The 17,156-nt window shown below is 43.7% G+C and overlaps 1 protein-coding gene across 1 annotated transcript in view; it reads left to right on the forward strand.

The window, feature by feature from the left end:
* Nucleotides 1-425: 425 nt before the first annotated feature.
* LOC106740849 (ral guanine nucleotide dissociation stimulator-like) overlaps nucleotides 426-17,156 on the forward strand; it is a 21,893-nt gene continuing 5,162 nt past the window's right edge. Inside the window, exons 1-3 of the mRNA XM_014612292.1 lie at nucleotides 426-596; nucleotides 8,989-9,651; nucleotides 16,592-16,702. Of these exons, the coding sequence (XP_014467778.1) occupies nucleotides 9,469-9,651; nucleotides 16,592-16,702 (294 nt within the window). The 5' untranslated portion in view covers nucleotides 426-596; nucleotides 8,989-9,468. The remainder of the gene's footprint in view (nucleotides 597-8,988; nucleotides 9,652-16,591; nucleotides 16,703-17,156) is intronic.

Below are 17,156 nucleotides of genomic sequence, written 5' to 3' on the forward strand. Positions count from 1 at the left end.
ATGCTGAAATAGCCGACATGAAGGCAAACTGCGATACAATGTCACGAAGAAACGAAATTTCTACGAACTGACTAGATGGAAATGCAGGTAACTGCCGGCGCAAAGGATTAATCTTTGGCAATTAAATAATGTCGTAATTACTCATTTCTACATCGTAATTCGTCAAACTGACGAATGGCAAACTGATCTTGAGTCACGCACAGTCGGCATTACTCCCGTTTTTCGCGTTCTCCGGGGATAGGGGATAAGTTCGAGCGCGCGTAGGTCGATTTCCGTGACGCGAAACGCCGTTTTCCACCCTCGGCGCTCGATACGGACGATACGTTCCTGAGCGTGTCGCGACGATAGCGTGGCGGCGTGGTCAGTGCATTCGGCTACGCTCAGCCGATGCGACTGCAACAGCCGTGGGTTAGCGTCAGTCGGCGTCGGGACGGCGAACCGTGCGGTCATTCCCGATTTTCTCCGATTGTGTATACACGTGTGTGCGTGTGCGTATATGCACGCGGTGTGTCCGGCCATTCATTTGTTTCGTGATCTCGCCAGGTGATCCGGAGCACGCTCGAGCCGCCTGGCCGAGGCCGGGGTCGAATCGACAGGTAAAAATCCGGAAAGCAGGTGTCCCGGTCGGCCGGCTGCTCGTAAGAGTCACTTCGTTGTCGTCGATGATCGAGTGATTAACGCTGAGATCATCGGGCGTGATCGTATAATAAATTCGTAATTGAAAACTGGAGGATACCTAAGCGAACGCGACGGAGAATAAGGTGTTGAGGGAGACGCGGAAATCACGTGAACGGTGTGTTGTTTCCTCAATCGGCGTGTTGATTCTCTCGCGGAGAGCATATGAGTAATATTATATGAGGATTCTACAGAATTTTCATTTTGCTCGAGATTTAATTTCACGTGAAATGAAAAATAATTTTACTTGAATCTGATTTAATGTTGCTTTAATTAATTCAAATTTCATTAACTTGAACCTAATTTTACTCGAGCCTAATTGAATGTTGCTTTAGTTAATTTCATTTCATTCGAATCTAATTGAATGTTGCTTTGCTTAATTTAATTTTAATTAACTAGAAAATAATGACTTGATATTTAAAAGCATTTAAATTTCTCGTCACGTAGATTTCTTTTCTATTTTTCCTTCTTACGATTATAACACTCAGGGATTGCTTATGTAAGAATATTGTGTCATAAAGATTACTCAAAATTACTTATTTATTTATTTAATTTTAAAATCACAACGAATTTTAACAACGATTTAAGTAGCGTATCGATATATATCATTAGTTTACCGTTTTGTGATCGAAACTTCCATATTTTCATACAACTTGGTTTTGTTGTTTCCAATATGGGCTGGAATGCGCGTCGCTCGCGATCGATCCGGTTGCACAATGATTCATAAAATTCAACGAAACCGTGTGTAAAAGCCGTAGTTGCTTTTTCTTCGGAAAAATACGTAACGAGTCATTTCTTTGTAATCGAGAATTACTCCCCGTTCTCGGACAAGTCGATAGTCCACCTTTTATTAATAATGAGGGGAACGTTAACGCCGCTGTTTACTTCCTGTACTTCGCAGTGCACTGTACTTTACTACCGCCGTATATCGGCTGGGAACCTTCATTCAGAATTAAACGCGACGCGATTGGCCTGGCAAGCCGGAATTTGCCGGCGATAAAAATTACGCGGAAACTGATAACGATGCTCGGACAATTGGAACAATAATTTTATAAAACATCTCGCGTATAATTAATAAAAATAAGTCGGTGACATTTGCCAACAAACGCGAACACGATGAGATCGAAAACGAGAATTCCGGCTGAATCTTTTTCTTAGCGAGCGAATTCATCTCCGAAGAATTTATCTCGAATTTATCTCATGTTGAATTCTTCGCGGTCGCCTTGCACGTCATAAATAACAAACGAAATATCGTCGAGAAATTCGAATTGCACAATCGGCCTTGGATACGATTTGACGACCTGTCCGCCAATTTTACTGGCAATTTTACGACTCTTGCACGTTCGCGATTTCCTTCTCTTTTTTTTTTTCGATTAAACATCAAATCTTCGGTGCGTGTCGCGTAGAATGCGCGCAATGGACTGCATGCATTACGGTCGGAATGCTCGTCGCACTCTCGGATTCGGGCACGCGGTTGTTCTACCAGCCGGCCATCGTGTAATCGTTTCGGATATCACTTCCGTTTTAGATTTCGCCCCGAGATCTCTCTCTCTCTCTCTCTCTCTCTCTTTCCCTCTCTCTTTCTCTCTTTATCGCTCTCTCGCTCACCCTTCCTCGTACCACGCTTTAACGATCCCGTAGTTCGTGGATCGTTTTTACGCGTAACGCGAGCCTGCGCCGCGAGTGCCTCGTGAAATTTGCACGGGCACCTTCCTGCGGGTTGGGTAAGGTCGGCGAATAATGCCGAGGTGGAAAATCACTTGATAAGAATGCGTTTCAACTGGAGAGTAATATTAGGTTTGCTTGCAAAAGCACCTTGAAAGACTCTAACCAGTTATTGTTGAGTCGTGCGAACGCACACAAACACGCGCCACGTAGGTGAGCGCGCACGTGCGCTGGCCGAGCGTACCAACGTAATGAATGACTAACCGAGTAACCCATTAGCTGTGGGCACTCGTTTCCCATAATCCGCTGGCGTGTTTCTTTTTTTTTCTCCACCGTGGTGCTGACTGCAAGCCTCACGTTCCGCGTTGCCACCGTTCGCTTTCGCCGGGTACGCCGCCAATTCGAAAATAATTCGAGAGTCGTGAATAATATTACAAAAATAAATAAATAAATGACGATATCCCTCTTTCTAAATAACTAAGCGAAGTTGAAGATATTATAGTTTTAAAGACTCGGATAAACCGAGTTTTTCAACTTCGCGGTGTCTTCGGCTCCTTTTCGAGAGAAAGCCGGGAAAATCCGTTTTCAAACTAAATAAAATATGCAAGACAAGGTAAATTAAAAATGTAAAATTTAATAATTCCTCCGTAATTCATCGTATTTCTCTGTTACTAAAAATGCCGAGTAATCTCGAGCGATATCGAACGCGATATTTGCATTTACATCCCTTTGTAACCGCGAATATCAATCGCAAGCGCGCTGCTCTCATTTTTAATCCCGTGGAAAATATCCGTCACCGCGAAAAAAAAATCCTCTTAATCGCTGTTTTCCTTTCATCGACAATATCGTTAATCTAAAAACAATTTGCAAGCCCCGAGCAATAATCGAACAAACAACGCCCACCTCGCTAATAAATTAAATAAAATGGAGAATGTACACGAGAAAAATTGGATAATATTCGTCCTTGTGTCTCTCTTCGCTTCGCGTTGCCGCGGATATCAAATGCAATATTTTACCCTGCGACATTTGCACTCCTGAAAAAAAAATATCTGTCACCGCAGAAACAAGAATCATTATTTGTGTGGGACAAAAGTTCAACAAACGTTTATAAAAGAGAGAGAGAGAGAGAGAGAGAGAGAGAAAGAGAATTTACCGCATACATGGGCGGCAACGAATCGATCGCGCGTAACCTGCGGGACAGTTTGCGGTCCACGTATTTCCGGGAGCATAAAGGGACAACGCGATTGTCAAGAATGGCGAATTTAAAGCCGTGGCGGGCGGATAACGAGAGGAGATTTGGATCGCTTCCTGGCGCAAGTGAAGGGTTTGCATCGGCGTCGTTGAAGTCACCGCGAGCGACACGAGAAGCGCGCCGGCTTGTTCTCTAAATTACAATCGTGCGTTATCCGTCTGAAAAGCAGTCGATAGTCACTAATAATCATAGATATAAATATAGCAAATCGGCAAAATTTCGCTGCGAAAGTCTGTTAATAGCAGCAGTTGTTTCCGGAGGAATCTAACCGCAGAAACAGTAAAAAAAGATATTATTTGTCACTTCTTTTTTGTTATCCTAATCTTATTTTTTAAATATTATCCATGGCATCTTTCACTGGCCAAAATCGGTGAGGTGTTAGACGAAAGAGCCGTGGAAGCCGTTTTCGCTAAAAATCAATGAATATTCACTGGTTATCAGTAGAATACTGTTTCGCTGATACAATTGGTGACATTTTCATTGATTCAACTCGAGAGAGTGAGGAGCGCTTCCTTCCTACGGAGCGACGAGCCGCTGCTTTTTCCTGCGGCCTCTCTTCACGGACAATACCTGCGTTGCATAACGCATTCCGCTCGTGTGTGCTCCTTTTCTCGAGAATGCGTCATGCCGACGGAGACGCGAAATCCCGGAGAGAATCGTGCGGGTTCGCGCGCGCGTATATCGTTCTCTTCGTTATCAGGAGCGGAAAAACGCGATTTCCAATCGAAGATCGATACACGGGGAACCGAGCTCCCTCATCCAATTTGCGGATCTCGCCGCCCAGCATCTCCGATTCGACCTCCGTCGAAGACGCTCTCGTTCCTTTCCGCGATATCGCGGTAAGAGGAGCAACACGGTTGTTGTATCGGATCAATGCCACCGCGAGGAATGAAATCCCGAGAATACAATTTATTTTTCGTGATCATCCCGAGATGCTGTGACCATTTGCAGCGAGATTTATTTATTTTTTTATTTATTTATAGAGAACATGAACGGGAAAAGTTCCCTTTTTTATATAAAAAAAAGAGCATAATAAGAACAAAGATACGTAAAGTGACGACGACAAGAAAAAGATCTACGTTTCTATGAACAGCGGATTTAATTTGCTTCTGAGCATACTTCGAGGCATATTAAAGAAATCGATGCAATTGGGAAATTCATTAGCTAGCATGCTCAGATGACTAATGGGTTGAAACCCATTCATATAATGTTTGATAATACGAAATATAAAAAGGCGGATATCGTTTAAGGCACTTAATTAGGAATTCAAGAAGCCCTGGAATATTAGGAAAATCTAGCTCGACATTAATTAATTTATGAAAGAATAACGAATCTGTGATTGTCCTGTGCCTCAAAGATACAATTGTTCATCTCGCGTTGTAACGGCTGATAATCATGGGATAAATAAGACACAGGTTGCATAGTAAAGTAACTCAGACTGCGCAAAATTTATATGAAGAACAATGATTTGACTTGGAAAAATTTTTAATAAGATTGGAAGAATAAAATTTAGATTTTGTTAATCTTTTAAATAGAGATCTAAATTTGGGAGAGAGAAATCTAGATTCTTCTTAGTTAAGCGAAGCTATGACAGAGCAATTGTCGAGAGCTTTGTCACTGTTCCACTTGATTGAGAATCCTTATCACTCTCAAATTCAGATTTCCCGAGAGATCTTCGGCAAGATCATCCCGGATGATTTTGCAGACGAGGGATATTTGAATGAGAAAAAGAGAGAGAGAGAGAGAGAGAGAGAGAGAGAGAGAGAGAGAGAGAATTAGTGTCACGGGTCATCTTTCACTCAACGGTAATTGCAACAACGTCGGTCCGACTCGAGTAAGATTAATGCTTCTCGCCCGGAGACGATTGCGCCGAGGATAATTCGATTTAAGGTAAATTGTTGGCAAAACGGCCGCCTTTTAACGAAGAAATTGGACGCGATAACATCGTAGGGCGCTTACCGCCCGCGCCTTTACGTGATAATGTCGCTTCCCGTTGGTCGGGGTGAAGGTCGTGGACATACGCCCGTCCGGCTCTCGTGTCATGTCGCGACACGACGGGGCGTTCGTTTTATCGGAACGAGGCGTCGACGGGCATCGACACTTTTATCGTCCTCTGTATCCTACTCAATCGTATTTGCACGCCGCCCGCGTAGGGCCATCGCACGATCGGCCTCTGCTGACGTCCGCGGAAAATCCAATCACTAGAGATAATCGGATCACTTTCATAAAGAAAAGAAGGGAACAGAGACGAAAACAGAGAGATAAAGGAGCAAGTCAATCAGTCCGGTATGTTTTCACTACTGATTCTCCTCTCCTCCCCCTCGTTTCGCGAGCAAACAACGCCGAAAATCAGCAGCTCGCTCTTCGTTAGCGCAGAGAGCGGCAAAGAGGGAGATGGTACTTTTCGAGGATACTAACCCTTGTCTACAACCTTGCTTCATGATGTAAGCCGAAAGCAAATTGACCAATCACGGTCGATTATTCTTATACGGGACTGTAATTGGTCAATTTGCTTACGTTTTAAAGCAAGATTGTAGATAAGGACTTAGTGTAATTTTTAAAGAGGCAGCGAGAGAGAGAGAGAGAGAGAGAGAGAGAGAGAGAAAGAGAGAATCGAGTAAAGAGAGTAGAGAGAGGGAGAAAGAGAGTTAGAATATCGTGTCAGGATATTCCGAGCACGCTCGAGGAATATTCCGGGAAAAGCCGGGCTTTTTTTTAGAGGAGGATTCTATTCCAGGGGAGTTCTGGGAAATTTTTTCCCCGAGAGCGAAAATACGCCGGCGGATATTTCGAGAGCGAAGATATCTGGATAATATCCTTCGGGGATAATAGTCTCGGCGTATCGCGAATCAAAAATACACGCGAGTCGGATATGTCGGTGGGAAGGGTAGACGCGAATGCGCGAAAACGAGAAACACCGGGACGATAAAAATGATAAAAGAATTATACTAAAATACAATTGTTCCCTGTGATTTTTCGGGGATTTCGCAGAGACGAGTGATGAGAAATAAGTGAAAATGACAAATGCAGAGCTAACCGTTCGTCGAGACACGATATCCGCTACATTGCTCTGGAAATATTTCAAAACCGTTTCCCGACGAGATAAAAACGGTTTTTCATGTCATGTCGTATCGACTGGCTCGTCGTTTCTCACCGGAACATCAGACCGGTGCGAGACGTATCGCTCCTCCGCAGTTGCAGAGCGGTCAATTCGCGGGAGATTATTGTCCATTAGTAGAATAAACGCGACGACACGTAACGAGTTGACAATTAAGGCGCGTTAACGGTCGCATTGAGTCGAGAAGAAGAAGAAGAAGAACGTCACGCGTCACGTTTTTCACGTGGACCTCGCGGACCTCTGAATGCATTTAAATCCTCGTTAGCACGTCGATTCGCCGCCGAGGTGAACCAGCAGTTTTCACGCTGCACGAGAGAGAGACACTCGAAGTGCGAGTGGTTGCGTAAATGTTTCGGCCGCGATGCAAATGAAATTTGCTCGCATTTGTGTAAAAAAAAAAATATATATATATATATATATATATTTCATTCATCGCGATAAACATAATTACTGCCAAGCAAAAACAAAGGGCAAATGAAAATAATTACTTCCGTTGCAGCCGATTGTATTTACGTACGTAATTAAAGATCATAAAACGAAATTTGCACGCTTTTCTGTGCGAATTATATCAGTGATATATATTTAATGTTTATTTATTTATTAACGGGAAAGCTTCCCTTGGCTGTTTACAATAAAAGCAACATGTCTAGCTAAAGTAAATAAATGATAATAATAATACTAAATAATATTTGTAACAATAAGTGACTTAACAGAATAAGTAATGAAAAGAACAAGGACTGAATGGCCAACTATATAAACATAGATATGTGCAAATAAAAAAAAAAGTTCGAAGTTATAAAATACAGAAAAATATAAAATACAGATATAATATAAAATACAGAAAAAAGATAAACATAATATTATATATAATGTAATGAAAGTGAACATTATATTAAATTTAAAAAACTAGAAATGAGAGAACTGCGGTCAAAGAATCAATTATTATTATTATTATATCAGTATTAATATTGTTTTCGTGACATATTTTATTATTTCTTCGCCAATCGACCATTTTGGCTGTTCAAGCGGACGCTTACGACGTAAAATTAAAAATTGAGCAGAGTTGCTTCTCTTATTCACGCTTCACGTATTACTTCGTTTTTGCTTAGCTTTTTAACGCGCCACTTAGCTTCCAATGGCGCGTCGTTTGCGCGTTAGGCTTTAACTTCGGAAGAGAAAAGGGGTGGTGCGGCGAAGTCAAGAAGTCTCTCCGCGATATCGTGCAGTACTCGCGCACGACGGGGTTGCCTCGCCCACGTGAGTGCCCACGATATGCGTGCATACCGGAAGTACAAACACGCACCTCACCTTCGACCTTTCGTAATTAATTATCGACCCATTGGAGCGCGACGGACGGAGGCGTCTCTCTCCTTTGACTACAGCCGCCCGAAATAAAGTTCAGCAGGGTTCGCCGGTTTGTTTTCTTTGTATCGCCGTAAGTCAGGTGCAAGAATGATTAATGGCGGACAAGCATGAGCTGCGTGTCGCTGCGCTTCTCTGTCCCCGGTGGCGCAAACATCGCATATGCGGGTGATGATCGGCGCGATATGAACGCCCGATCGATCGCTGACTTGGAAAATTAACTTTTTAACTTGGAGATTGATCTGAAAAAGTTCGACATTTGTTCTAAGCGTTCGAATTACCGCGTCGATATTCAGGGAGAAATCTGGATTCATATAAGTGGAGGGATGAACGATTTATACAAATTTAGATGTATTTCTAAATAATCGTAAAAACATCCGAATGTTCACACAGAAAAAAATAGTCTTAAATCGATAATAGATATTTTCACATATATAAGCAAGAATATTATGGTATTCTTAGAAGATTTTTAGTCTTGAGTGCGAGTGACACTTGCATTAATACAAATTCAATCCAATCTTAGTAAAAATCTTTTAAGAAGATTATAATATTCTCGTTTATATATCAGAATATCTATCATCGATTTAAGACTAAATTTTTCCGTGCAGAGATTCAAAATGAACAAACTTCTTCGAGATTCGTTTAGGCATAAATAGATACGCGATCACGAAGTATTAAATATCTGAAGCCGAATTTAAATTTCTACAAACCGGAGAATAAATAATTTATATAAAAACAGAAGTATAACGCGCGTTTTCTCCGCGATTACGTCAAAGAAAGCCGTGCGGGGGTAGAGAGGGGGTGGGGGGGGTGAGAATTTCAACTCGTGTACTCGCGCGGTAATGACGAGGTGACTCTCCGCGAGCCGACAGCCGTCGAAACCACCCTTCTTCAACGGACTTGCTTGAAACTTCAGCCGCAGCTGCCGACGAACGTCCGAGACACGCACCGGCCTGCGATGATACGCTCCTGGAGCTCGCGGCGATCGCGCGCGAGCGTCGTCATCGTCATCGTCGAGGCGTGACGCGACGTCGACGATTTAGTTCGCCGGCGACCCGCGTGGCGACAGCTTGACGTATTGGTGGTTCCGGAAGGAAGACGCCGGAGGAACGGCGCCGAGGACCGATCAAGGGGTGGACGGGCAGGAGAAGCGGAAGGAGCGAAAGAAGAACGGACGAAGAGGAAGAATATGAACGAGTGAAGAAAAAGAAAAGGAAGAAGAAAACAAAAAAAAATAAATAAATCGACAAAGAGAGAGAGAGAGAGAGAGAGAGAAGGACTTCGCGAAGAAAGAGCTACTCTGAGGGCGCAGCGAGCAGGATTTCGGGTTCGGAAGGGGGCGAAGAGGGAGAAGAGGGGGAAGGGCAGCTGCGGACGGACGTGGATCCACACGTGGATGCTGTGGCCGGTGTTGGGGGGGGATGACGGGCTGAGCCCAGCAGCGTCGCCCACGCCGGCGGCGACCGGCGCTGCCCCCGTCAAGGGGGTGAACAAACTGACCCCCTTGCTGCTCTGCGCCCCTTGCAAGCCCAGCGGCCACCGGAAGAGCCAGAGCTCCACCCAGTGGTACGTGCAACAGGTAAAGAGACAAACACAAGCGGCGGACGGTGGTGTGTGTGTCCGTTCGCTTTCATAGTGGCCTGTGTGTCTTGTCCCGCTTTTCTTCCCGTGTGATTTTCGCCGGCTCGCGCACCTCGAATGAGCGAGATCGTCCGCGAGCAATCGATCCCGCGAGATTACGATAGCGCGTATCGAACGCGATAAGATCGGCTCTCGATTCAGTTTGGTTTGTTGCTGTTGTCGGGTGCCCGCGTCTCTTTTGATTTGCGAGCGCTCTCGCCGCTGAGTGCCATCGTTTCGCGTCACCGTGTCTCGTAACGCAGGGTGTACCTCAATATACTCGTATTCGGACGGTACGTTGAAAAAGGGATTTGGCTTAATAGGCACTAAAATTTGGCGAACATTTGCCGACCGAAATATTCGACGGCTGCGAATAATCCAATGATAACTGAATAACTAAATAACTGGAATCATAACTGGATTATGATTCAGTTGTGCGTATATTAAATGTACAATGTACGCAACTAAATTCTTTGCTTGCGGTGATCGAATATTCACGGCGGAGAAATTGCAGTAATCAAACATAATCATTCGGCCGGTAAATATTCACCAAATTTTAGCGCTAATTACCACGTTCATTTTCAGTGCACCGCACATAAGCTTCCAGCGAACGTCCCGGTCGACGAGGATTATCGACTGAGCCAAATCCCTTGGCTTCACGGACGAACTCCTCGAGGCGACGTTCGCCGCATCTCGCGTCTCTGTGTCGCGGGGAAACGCGGGTATCGCGGGACTTTTGGGGATCAATATTACGGTAAACTGTTGGCTCGCCGGGATTTACTCGTCGATTCGAGGCCTGATCGGCGAAGTTCGACGCGGTGGGGTGGGGGTGGGTGGGGAGGGGGGAGATTAGATTTTCACCGGGAAACTCGGCTTCCAGCGCGTCGCGTCTCCACGATCGCACTTTGAGACACAGCCTGTGTATAGTTGCATGCGATTAGCCGATGAGAATTGTTTCTGTGACGAGTGTGTTCAGTAGCGTCGAGTCCCTTCTCCTTCTTCCCCGGCCGTTTTCGTCGTCGTGTTCAGCCTGATGCACGATGACGAGCGGGATTGCGCTTTCCCACACGTACGTAGCGCTCTGTATGCGAATTGCCGCAATTACCAGTCTCCCGAAACCTTGAGAGTGATAACTGCAGCGGCATTGGTTCCCGGATCAAGCGGCGTACGCACGCGCGCGCGTGTGCGTATGAAAGCGTCTCGTACGCGCACACACACACACACGCGCGCGCCATCTATTTAATCGGGTAATCAGGGTCAGAGTGTCATCGGAAGCGTATCGTCGTCTTCTGCGTGACACGGAAAAATGCCGCGAGCGCCGATCGCGACTTAATTAGCCGGGACTTACATCGGGTTATCGTCCGCGTGACAGAAGAGTTTCTTTTCTCCGTGGGAAAACACGAGAGATCTTTCCGGGAAAATCACTTTAGCGACTTCTCGAGAATGATTGCCGTCCTTGTCGCAAGTTTCGCAAGAATAATAAAATCTTACGGAATAGAGGAATCCTTTTATTTACGATATTGATTTACGAAAGGGATGTGATAAATGCAGATTCATGCGAGTCTCCCGCTTCGATACAATCCCGAAACACTCTGAAACAGCCTGTATGGTAGAGCTTAAAATCATATAGCTACTTTTTAAGCTACTAGTGTGAACGATTAAATGAAAAATTACGTGCATCATACTTGTGCGGTCGTTCGAATGATCGCGATCGCGAATCGAGGACCCGAAAGCGCGGTCGCCGAGGACGACGCGGTCGCGTTTCTGCGCGCTGTTTCGCGCCCGTAGCCGGTCTCATGGCGTTTCGCGAGTTTGATGGGAATAATGGGGTGTATTTCGGGCGCGGGCGGATCGTTGACCCCGGGACATTTTCGAGATTCCGCGACGCCGTCGGGCGTTCGCCGTTCGCGGGCGCGACGCTCCAGAAACGGGCGAGATGGCGAACAATGTTGCCAGCAATTTACTTATGGCTCTCCGCGGGAGACGTCGACATCGACGGCGTCCTCGTGAATTTTACATTCGTCCCGATCGATCGCACGAAGCTCAGCGAATACAAATGCGTCCCGCGCCGCGGCCGTACACCTCGGCAGCGTCGGGCCGAAAACCCGCGCACCGTCGACGTTTTCCATCGGCAAGACGTCGCTCCGCATCGAGATCGGCTGCGTCTTCGGAATAATCGCAATCGCGAACACCAGCCGGATGCACGGACGACCGCGCCGGTAAGAAGCAAGGATCCTTTGTGTTGTTGTCTATCCCTGCACTGGGGCAACTGTGTCACGCTATTTGTGACTGTAATTGTATAGTGAAATAATTGTAATCAGGGAGGCCAGGTTTTTGTAATGAATATTACCACAACGATAACGATTAGTAACGTTTTATATATATATAGACAGAGAAAAGGATTTCTGTGAATTTGATAAAATTTCTTTAATTGAGACAAACTTGTCTGTTTTGGAATGGAACAAACGAATGAACGTTTGATTCAACAAACAGGATTATTCGGCTTTCCAAACAATAAATATCTTTACAATTATCAAACACATTTCTTTCATATTTTTATCCAAACATTACAATGATTATCACAAGTAATAAATTATTTGGAAAAAATAACTTTATGTTGGAAAAATATTAAACAACTTGCACCGTAATTGGTAATATACATGTTTGTGAAAAAATAACTCTGTCGAAAAATAAATATATACACAATTACATTATAATTCCTATGGCACTGTAATTACTGTACTCGGCTTGTAATGGCCTTATATTAATAAAATTAAATAATTTATTTTCGTCTCAATGGAATAATATTTAATATATGATGAAATAAATTGTTCTTTTATTGAAAACCAAGCATTATTTTTTCTAAATAATGTTTTCTCTATTAAACAACATGGCTTACTCTAATGAAGCAATAACATTTTTATTTAAATAAAGTAATATTTGATATTAAATTACGTTGTTTATATTAAACAAAATCAAGTCAAACAAACACATATACTAAATCCAAAGAAACATTTTTCTCTGTGCGCTGATATTATAATTTTGGTTAGAAACGAAAAATTTGACGGCAAAAATAACTATAATTTTCGGGAGATTAATTATTTTTTTCTCTCAATATTATTCTCGAGTTCTTTTTAATCGAATCACAGAGAACGACTACATTCTCGAGTTATCAATGAAATTTGACGAATCGAAGAGAAACGTCCGAATTGAAATCGAAATGGCCATTATTCCGGGATATCTGGCGACGTAACGATTGAATAATACCGCATGGCTCTATGGGATTCGCGTTACTCGTTATTACCGGAAATCCCTCGATTGTCGCAAACCGGCCTCGATCGCGAGATACTCGGCGAGTCGCCTCGCGCGCATGAATCACGAAGGAACGTAGAAAGCTCGCACACGCTCGTTCGCTTGCTCGCGCTGTTTACGAACAATGGTGAATCGACACTCGAGGGAAGCGGGCTCTCAAGGACGAGCAGGTACGAGGACCTCGAGTCACGCTCGGGTTCCTCCTGCAGGCGTCTAATTGCCCCGGTCGTTCCGGGGAGTAAGTCGGTGAGCCGGGGTCTCGCTCGCGCCGTCTCTGTTTCTTGCCGTTGGAATTTTCCTCTCCCAGAAAATTCCGCCCATCGTCCTAAATCACTTTATATCTGCCCGAGTATATCGAGCGGTCAATTTCCCGGGAGAAATCCTCGCGTCTATCACAGATCGGGGTCGAAAATTATTTACTCACTTAGGGGTTGAAGTTATTAATTTGCCGAATTTCTGTTCCGACGTCTGAATTCGTGGGACTGATTGGATATGTAATATAATTTCATTCAAGTTAGGAAAAGACGAGAGAGAGAGGAGAAAGTTAATGAAATGCAAAATAATTGATAAAAATTACAAGGCTTTCAAATATTACAAGAAGTAAGAAGGACTAATGGAAGTCTAAGCACGACTATTAAAACGTGAAATTAAGGCCGTTATGTAACAGAATGAAATCTGCAGTTAATTGATACACGTAAGAAGGAACGGTCGTAATTAACAACGTTCTCAACTTCGTAATGAAATTCTCCAATAATTGAACAATGAACGAGCCATGTTTCATAAGAAAATTTGTCTTTCGCGATAAGACTTCGTCTTGACTCATACATGCTGAGTCGTTCTAAAGAAGAAAAAGACTGGCAACGATTACAAAAGTAGAACAATAAAAGGTGCGATTATCCGATACGAGCTGTATCTGACGATATCCCCGGGGAATAGAGATACGTTCTCGATAACGAATACGAGAGTAGAAAGCGCTCTTGCGGTGTTTCTCCGTTTTCGCGATTTTCCCGCGGAACGATTTAGTTTCTCCGGCGGACGACGTCGTCCGCGTAGGGCTTCGGTTGTAATCACCGTCGCAGACGCAAATACCTCGTCTGTCGCGCGATCCTCGGCGGTTAAGCCCCTTATGGCTGTTTCGACAAACATCCCGCTTTGTTTACGCAATTCCAATGTCAGATAAATAAAGGCGATTCGCGCGACGAATATCGCGCGCGTACCTTCCCGTCGATCCTTGAAATCGACCGAAATACGGTAGAACCGTTCGATTTCACGGCGAAATGCGCATCGTCAATTATTCACGTATTATTTTCATCGAATTCACATTCGCGAGCCGCGAATTTAATCAGCTATTCTGTTGAGTTAATTAATGTTGAATAAATGGCATTAAATCGACACGCCATCGTGATTGATCAGTCCGGCGTTAATTTAATTTAATTTTTATTTCAGTCGAATCTCCAACCAGTCAATGTCGCGTCGTTCGAACAATGCGAGCGCGACTATTTTGAGATACTCAATGTTGAAAATTGAAGAGAGAGATGTAAAATGTCATACTCGAATAATGCACGGAAAATGTTCTCGATTCATATAAGTGATTTTTTATAGACCGGAGTTATCTGTTATCCATTATCTGGAGACCGGATGAAAATTCAATTGTACCGAAAGACTCGTACAGGAGGTTTCTATTCGGTCAGTTGTTCTCAATTATCTCAACTGAATTTAAAAATAGCTGAAAATATTCAGATGAAATTTTGACTACGATAACAGAGATATCGAGTATTTTTAGCTTATGAGTTTTCGTTTAATCCCTTTATTTACACGAACTGAGTTGTTTTTCATCTGCACGCAGAGCGTGTAAGACGATAATTATTGCAGGGAAAAAAGATTCAAGCAACTAATTACTCGAATACTCCTTAGCAAGTTTTTCTTTGGATTAAGTAAATTTTACCTGGATAATTTCTTCGGAAAATTTGCCAAGGAATATTGGAGTAATTATTCACTTGAATCTAGTATTCTTTTCTTCTGTGTACCATTTCGAATATCTTCGGAATATGAAAGTAGGGGAACAATTCATCTAATAGAAATTGCATTGATGTACCAATGGCCTGACTTCGAACGTCTTCTGCAAATGTAAACTTTTCTCACCTTCATCCAATCGTTGACAAAATATTTTGATTTCTCGAAGATATTCTTCAAGTTAGTAACGGGATTATTACCTCACCCTGTATAATATTCAGCGAGTAGACGAGCGCGTTAATCTAGCAAAAATTAATTATGATCCGGGTCGGCCGCTGTATCGGATCTGGTGGTGAAATTAACACGGCGAGCGGAAACACCGGCGTGATGAACATCGTTAATTGCAGTTCCCCCGCGAGCGCGCGGTGATAAGGCGAAATACCTTTTCCGCGAGGGTAACTACCTTTACAGCCGAGCTTATCGCCGGCGTTACGTCATCGCGTGAGTAAGTTTGTCTTTATCAAACCGGGATTGATTGCAGACCGGCTGGCATCGACTGTCACTGATAAGCGACACGCTCGCGTGTACGTGTACACAACGTAATGCGTAGCGCCGGTGAACGCGCGTGCGCTCATTACGCATGGACGTGACTCAGTCGACGTTTAAGGATTCACTCGTTAAACAAAGAAACGACAAGCAAGCTAGATGACAATTTTGCCGGAGTTTCCCCGCGAGCAAGCGTCGATCGTTGCGGCCTTCGACGCACTTTCGACGTTGTCTTTTTATCCCGATTCATTTTATCCTGATTCCTGCACAATGTTTTCACTTTGAGTCGTTTCTAGATGGAATTGCGAGAGATGTTTCGCGAAGTGCGCATCGAATTAAATCGTCCTTTGCTAAAATTGAATTTAAGGAACGATTACAGTTTTGACCGAGGAGACGTGTTTACTCTACGGGAAATTTTCGCGAAGCTGGATGCAAACTTTCGGGAAACATCTTGTTGTATCTAAATAATTAGTAGATATGTAGAGAATTTGTAGAATTTAGAAATATTTAGAGAATTCTCTATATGTTAAGATTGTGTTAAGAGAACCTTCTCTTTGACGTAAGTATATTTTTAATTATGTTATGTTGATATATCATACGATGTCTTAGGAATTTATTGGGGAAAAATCGATTTTGGATTTTTCCTAATTATCGAAGACGATAATAAAGCATGCTTGATGAATGAGAAGGTAATTAGAGCAGCATGCACAAGCGCAGCCAGGGGATGATTCGGCGATAAATCTTTCGAAATTAAAAAATGCGAAGCGATACACTCTCACAATACCGATAATCGATTTCCGCGATTGAAAGTTAAATATAATAGTTAATTTGCTGCGACGAATAATTTTGGCACAGAGCACAAAGAGAAGATTGAGGTATCTTCTTCGTCCTACATTGTCGCATCCATCCGTCAGGCTGGCTTTGTTGGTTCACGATAGGGAGCAGTTCGTATCCTTCGAGATTAGGAGCGTGAATCATCCCCCGGCGCATACTACTTCGTTACCGATTCCATTGTATCGCGAAGTGGCATGCGCTACTCGCATGGACGTTCTCACAACTAAGTTCGACGCTCGATCTTGCTTTTGCAGCCCACGTGGCGTTTATGGGGCGAGGAAAGGGGCGACGGTGTCATATACACGGTGTACCTGAAGAAGGTCCGATACCATCGGCCAACGAGGAGCCTCTCGGCTTCGGTAAGCCATATTACACGACTCGATATGAGCAGTTTTCCTTTTCAGACTTCCGAATTTGATCTTCAATTTGGAAATCTTGATCTTGCGTTCGGATTCAACAATTTCCGATGAGAGATTCGTCCCTGTATTCAATTCAACTCTCATATTCAATTCTCGTAAAATATTCACTTCCGAGATTTTAAACGCGTAGCTTCCCGATGAATTTGAACAATTTTTCGTGATAAAAAGATAATTTCGATAGAGCTTATAGAATCGAGCGTTGTTAAAAGATAATTAAGAATCATTCTGAAGATTATTTCAAAGAAGGGAAAAAGATTCGATCTCACGGATGCCATGAATATCGTGAAGGGCATTTTCCAGTCAAAGAAGCTTCCGTGAAAAATTTCTTTCTCCCCTCATCTATGACAGATAAAGAACCTCGTTATTGAGAGCTCCCTACCCCCTCCCCCCCCCCCCCCCC

This window comes from Dinoponera quadriceps, unplaced genomic scaffold (assembly GCF_001313825.1).
Source record: "Dinoponera quadriceps isolate SergipeBrazil2010 unplaced genomic scaffold, ASM131382v1 scaffold545, whole genome shotgun sequence".
Lineage (NCBI taxonomy): Eukaryota > Metazoa > Arthropoda > Insecta > Hymenoptera > Formicidae > Dinoponera > Dinoponera quadriceps.